Below are 6000 nucleotides of genomic sequence, written 5' to 3'. Positions count from 1 at the left end.
TGCCCGCCTCCCTTTCTGCCTCTGCTGGCGTCCCAGGCTCAGCTCCAGCAGGCAGATCCTACCTGCGCCTCACCTACTCTCTCCCTCTGCCATCCTGACCTTTGCAAACCGTGTCCCTCCTGGCTGGAACTATTCACACGATACCTCCACACCGAGAAACCCTGCGCATTCCTCAGAGCCCCTCTTGAATATTTCCCCCCCCGAAACTGTTCCTTCTGTGAGCCTCCACCATAGAACTTATTAGCATTTATATCATTTTTGCATGTCTCCTGAGTACCTTTCACAGTGTCTAGCACATAACTGGGAGAAATCACTAAATATTTCATAAAAAGAATGAATTAACCTACCAACCATCCGAGTGTCTAAAATAGAGGTCTGGCCCTGGCTGGTGTTGCTCAGCGGTTAGAGTGTCAGCCCTCAAGTCAAAGGATCTCGGGTTCTATCCCCAGTCAAGGGCATGTACCTGGGTTGCAGGCTCAATCCCTAGCCCCAGCTTAGGTGGGTGTGGGAGGCAACCAATCAATATGTCTCTCTCACATCTCTCTCTCTCTCTCTCTCTCTCTCTCTCTCTCTCTTTTCCTCTTCCCCCGTCATCCCCACTCGCTCTAAAAATTAATAGAAAATTATATCCTCAGGTGAAGATTAAAAAAATAAAAATAGAGGTCTATAACTTTCATGCACAATTTGCTGTCTTCCCTTTTAGCATGTAATATTTTTATCAGTATTTATCTTGTCCTCCCTGCCAGCCATTTCCCTCCTGCAGACAGACACTGCATTTCCACAGCGCTGCAGACAGCAGTGAACAATGGGTCTGCTTTGTGTTGAACAGACCGTGGGGTGGGAGCATCTTCCATGGCCAGACCAAGGACTCTCCAAATTTTCCTTCCTGCCTGGTTCAGCTGTGACTGTCAGCAGATCTCGCAGTCACCTGACCTGGTCCTGGAACTGAGACTAGAGACAGAGCTGCTTTGAGAGCCGTCCAAGGGCTCTAGACCAGCTGTGAGCGCCAGGAACCTCCCCAGGATTTCCCAGGGGGCTCCAGGACTCCCGTGTACTGCTCAGAGAGGGAAAGAGGGAAAAGAACAGGAACAACACCTGGAAATAGCAAGGAAGTGGGAGGAGATGGTGAGGACAGAGAGAAACAGAAAACACGGGTTTGGGGTACAACAGAGAGAGCATTGTTCCAAGAATCCAGATTGCAATCTGGATTCCCTCTCTCTGGCTCTCTCCCTGCCTTGGGTGAGGAAGGAAAAAATAATAAATAAATATGAGAGTGCCCGCTGTGTACTGTCACGAGGGTTTTATACCAACTTCCCAACAGCCCTGCAGGAAGCTGAGGCCCAGAGAGGGTAGATGACTGGCCTGCCAACATGCAGCTAGGTGGATCGAGAAAAAACACACACAAAAAACACACAAACCAGCCTCTCTCAGCCTCAGTTTCCTCTTCTGTAGAATGGAAATCATTACACCTCCGGTCCCTAATATCTAGTAAACACCTCAACCATGGGGGCAAGAGGGGAAACTAAGAAGTAAATATTGAAAGTGGATGTGTGACATGTGGAGGAGGCTGGGTGCGAAGCCTGGGGAAAGGCCAGCGCTGAACTAGGTGGGAGAAGTTTTCAGGGTGTGGGTCCTGAGCCCTCTGGGTCTGATTCTCAACACAGCCCGGGAAGATGGAGCAGCGGGCCCTGGGACACAGGCAGAGAGGACCCTCACCGCCAAGCTGGTGAAGAACACCCAACATCTGGGAGAGAAAAGGCAAACTGACTTCCCTCAGCACCTGGGGGCGGAATGGAGTGCGATTCCAGCGTTGGGTAGCAGTCACGTGGCCAGGGAGTGGCTGGAGGGACGCAGCCGAGAATGGGGCTCAGCTAAGGGGACCAGGGGAGGGTGGAAGGAAAGATGTTCCCCAATTCGCCTTCCTTGCACCCCTGGCTCACCTTACGCATCCAGGAGCCATCTGGGAGAGGGGTACACCTGCCGCTTCCAGCACCCCTGCTGATCCCGGGTCCACGGGCACTTTGACAGGAGCAGGGAGTTACCCCAGGTTTGGGATAAGGAGTTGCGTCTTGGGATCTGGGTTTGTGGGAGGCCGGCGGGGGGCGGGGCTCTGCCGGCGGGGGGGCGGGGCGGGGTCGCGCCGCCAGTGGCCGAGCCGGGGAGGAGGGTCTCCTCATTAGCATAGCCCCGCCCCCGGCACCGCCCTGCCCAGGAACCGGAGCAGAGGCCGGTGGCGCTCCGCCTGCCACTAGCCTGGGCGCGCGGCTCCCGGCTCGGGGCCTCCCGCTCCGGCCCCGGCCTCCGGCTCCCGCCCGCCGGCCTCGCAGGCTCCGCCGCCGCCGCCGGTGAATGAACGGCCCGCGCCGCCGGGGTCTGGCTGCAGGCGACGCGGCGACGCGGCCCGGCGGGAGGCGCGGGCCCCGCGGAGATGTACGGTAAGGAGGGCTCTGCCTCCCGGCTCGGCTCCCAAACTTGCAGAACGCGGACCCTTGTCCCCCGCGGGGCCCCGGCGAGGCCGCGGGGCGCGGACCCGGAGCCCGGCCACCGCTTTCTGTTGGTCGCTCTGTGCGCGCGCCGGCGCTGGGAGGACAAAGATGCCCGCGCTGGGGACCCTGGTCCCCGGGGGTCCCTGGGGCGGGGGAGGGGGCGGGGGTGCAGGCGATGGGGCGGGGGGCGCTGGTCCGTCGGGGTCCGGGGGCTGAGTGATCCCGGGCGCTGGGCTCCGGGAAAGCGGGTCCCCCCTGGAGTCTTGGGGAAGGTGGTCCTGGGTGACAGCGTTTGCAGAGCTGACAAAGGCGGGTGGTGCTGAGGAGTTTTCTGCGGAAGCCCGTCCGGATTGCGGAGGGCGGGGGACGCTCGCTGCCAGCTACCCGCCGCCCGCCTTCTGTCCGGCTGCGGGGATGAGGGAGGCGGCGCCCGCGGTGCAGAGGGCCTCTGCCTGCCCCACGGGCCCAGGCACCCAGGTCCCCGAACTTCCCGATCGATCCTCTGCAGTGATGGAGGAGGGAGAGGTTGCTGAGGGCGCAGCAGCGCAGCTCTGGGTAGCCACCTTCTGGCTCTCCCCTGGCCTCTCTTCCCTTCTCCCACCACCACCCCTGATGTGCAACAGTTAGCCAGACCCTCGGGATGCATGGTCTGCTCCAGCCCTGGCCAGTTATTCCTCCGGCTTGGGAGGCAGCGTGGGTGAAGGAAGGGGAGCACTTTGGTTTCCACATTGCAGCACTGAGGACTCAGACCAGTGTAAGAAATCAACTGCATCACAGAGCACCCAGCCGCTCTGAACCGCTGTGGGGTGTGTGTGTGTGTGTGTGTGAGAGAGAGAGAGAGAGAGAGAGAGAGAGAGAGAATCCAGATGGGCGTAAGACCATCAGAACCAGATTCTGACAGCTCTCCTAGGGCCAGCAAGAGAAGGGAAACGGTTCTCACCTCCCACCTCCACTGCCAGGCCGGGCTCAGGGGACCTGGAGGGTGAGTTTGGGAGAAAAGCGCATTCCCAATTTAACCTGCCACCGAGGCTGCTCGCTGCTCACTCTGCAAGCAGACTGTGAGTCACAAAGTTTGTTGGTGGCAAAGGAAGCTGAGAGCTTGGTACGCAGACACAGCCATCAGTGGGCCTCACTGTGGCGTGAGGGAGAGAGGGACAGAGAGAGACAGCCTTTTCATCAGTCTCCTTCCCTGCCCAGCTGGTAACACGCCTGCATTTCTGAACCAGGTCGACATCAGCGAGTCTTATTCCCCTTGGATGGATCCAAGGGGGCAGTGGGTGGGAGGCCAGGCTGACCTCAGAGCCCCTCTGCTGGCCGCGGGGCCTCTGGGGCAAGGCAACAAGGCAGGTGTGTTTCATAAGCCAGGACGCTGTGAGGTGCCCCGGGAGAGAGCTACTTTCTGACTCTCTGTGTTCTCCGTCTTCTTTTCTGCAGACTGAGCAGCCTGGAGCTGCAGATCACTTGACAAAAGCATGTGACTGCAGGGGGGGCCCCCCCGGCAGTGGGGAAGGCGGTAGGACAAGGCCCATCAGAATGGGTAAGGATTAGGAAGCCTCGATCCGCGGGGCTGGGGTCTGAGTCAGTCTGACAGCTGAGCACTGGGGTCCCAGCCTGCTCTGATGTAGGGAGCAAGTCCAGAGAGAGTTGAATAGAACAGATGGAACCGGAAAGCTAACCTGTCTGGCTGCTGTGTTCTGATGCCCGTAGATTTTTCTTTTTCCTTTATGGTATGTTTGTATTCCTCTGGCTGCAAGTAGAGGCGGCACTTACCCCTGAATGATTCATAGAACGATGATAGAGCAAGTGCGCTGGGCAGTTGCCCGCAGCAAAGGAAAGCCATTCGGAGGTTATTGTTGTGTCTCACGCAGTGCAAAGCCCTGTCCTGGGAGGTGTCACATAAACCCTTTCTTTTCATGAAAGTCAAGGAAATATGAAAATCCAGGCGGATGCGCCCTCCCCTTGGAGAGCAGCTCCCTCACACCTCCCCAGAAGTCAATAGCCTGATGAAAAAGATGTGGATGGGGAGGTTGGAAAGGCACAGAATCACAGACTTCTTCCATTTAGTTCTTACGTTATTTTTGTTAGCTGAAATCCTTGTCTCTTGTGATGAAAAATTAAAATGTGTAATGTTAAAGAAATGAACGTTTGTTCTTTAAAAATGCTATTCCTTTCGTGTAATTGTCTCCCCTTCTTTTAAAATCATACGCTATGGCATTTATACGGAATCACTCATATTTCCCCATATTTTCCAAGTGAGTTGCCCGAGGTGATAGCGTTAGATGGAATAGTGCAAAATGCAAACCGGGGCTTCCTGACCAGCGTGCCCCGCCCCCCGTGACTTGGGTAAATGCCATCATGGATTTTATTTGTTGAGCAGTGAGCTTCCTCTCCCCCTCCCCATGTAGAGCCAGAAGTCACCTAAGAGCTTGACCCACCTCAGTGACTTGATCTGTTATAAATTCATGGACCCTAACTCCGGTCCCCACCTCTCAGCTGCTCGGCGATCCTGGACAGATCTTTGTCTCCCCTCTTCACCCTTCCTCACTTTACCTCTGCTCTCCCCACCCCCAGTTCAGTCTCCCTCAGTCTTCTCTGTTTCCTTCCATCTGTGGGGAAATAAGGGTCCCATGTCTTTGCTGGAGGACACAGTGCTATCGGGGACAGAAAGAATGCTAGGCCTGGCGGCCGCCCATCTCAATTCAAAAGCCAGGTCCCCGGTCTGTGACCTTAGGAATTACATCTCAGTGGAAAGTGGGGAGGCTGGTTGTAAGGCTCCGAGCCTGGCTGTGGCCGTGGCCGTGGCCGGAGGAGGTTGTACACTCACAAGGCGATTGCTCTGGAGTCTGGCCCCTTCGGCTGGTCGGCCCTTACCAGGTTCTCTTCCTCTCTGCTGGCTCCTGAAGATGCCTGTTTGTGTCACCTCCCACCCCCACCATCAACTCACCAATCACCTTGACCTAGCTGGCCATTCAAGCCACCAAACACCCAGCTGCTACCTCAGCAGGCACTCACTTCCAAACCCCAGTCCCTTTCTGGAAATGGCCGTCCAAAGGCCCCGAGGGTGCGGGGCGGGAATGTTACGGTCTTGTTTATTCCTGTGAACACAGATGGGCAGGGACCTGGAGCAATGGAAGCACTGGGGGAGGAAGATTGGGGGCGCATCCTGTGCAAACACGGATTCCCGCGTGCGTTTCTTTGTGTTGGAATTGAATGCCTAGCAGTTGCCCTGTGCCCCTCTCCTGGATGGAGCCCCGCTTGTCCTGCCTGGAGCGGCCTGCCCACCGCTGAGGGGGGCAGGGCTGCCGGAGAAGTGCACCCTCCCGGATCGGCCCTGCCGGCCACGCAGAGCCATCGGGAAGATTTTCCCCAGAACACAGTCTGTGTGACCGGGTCCCGCTAAGACGAAGCTGCTCTGACAACCCCCTCACCTGTACCAGCGGGTGCTGCCGCCAGCCCGGCCATGCCTTTCGCCCGCTCTGGTGAGAGTGCTGACGAAGGGAGGCGGCAGGGCTGC

The 6000-nt window shown here is 57.5% G+C and overlaps 1 protein-coding gene across 2 annotated transcripts in view; it reads left to right on the top strand.

Moving 5' to 3' along the window:
• Positions 1 to 2212: 2212 nt before the first annotated feature.
• Positions 2213 to 6000, top strand: part of EFR3B (EFR3 homolog B) — a 68272-nt gene continuing 64484 nt past the window's right edge. For both annotated transcript variants that reach the window (XM_084901428.1, XM_084901427.1), the window contains exon 1: positions 2213 to 2435. In XM_084901428.1, coding sequence (XP_084757554.1) covers positions 2429 to 2435 — 7 coding nt within the window. In that variant the 5' untranslated portion in view covers positions 2213 to 2428. The remainder of the gene's footprint in view (positions 2436 to 6000) is intronic.

The sequence above is a fragment of the Pipistrellus hanaki genome (assembly GCF_964339955.1).
Source record: "Pipistrellus hanaki genome assembly, chromosome: 12".
NCBI classification, from domain to species: domain Eukaryota; kingdom Metazoa; phylum Chordata; class Mammalia; order Chiroptera; family Vespertilionidae; genus Pipistrellus; species Pipistrellus hanaki.
This window is presented reverse-complemented; position numbering and strand designations above follow the sequence as displayed.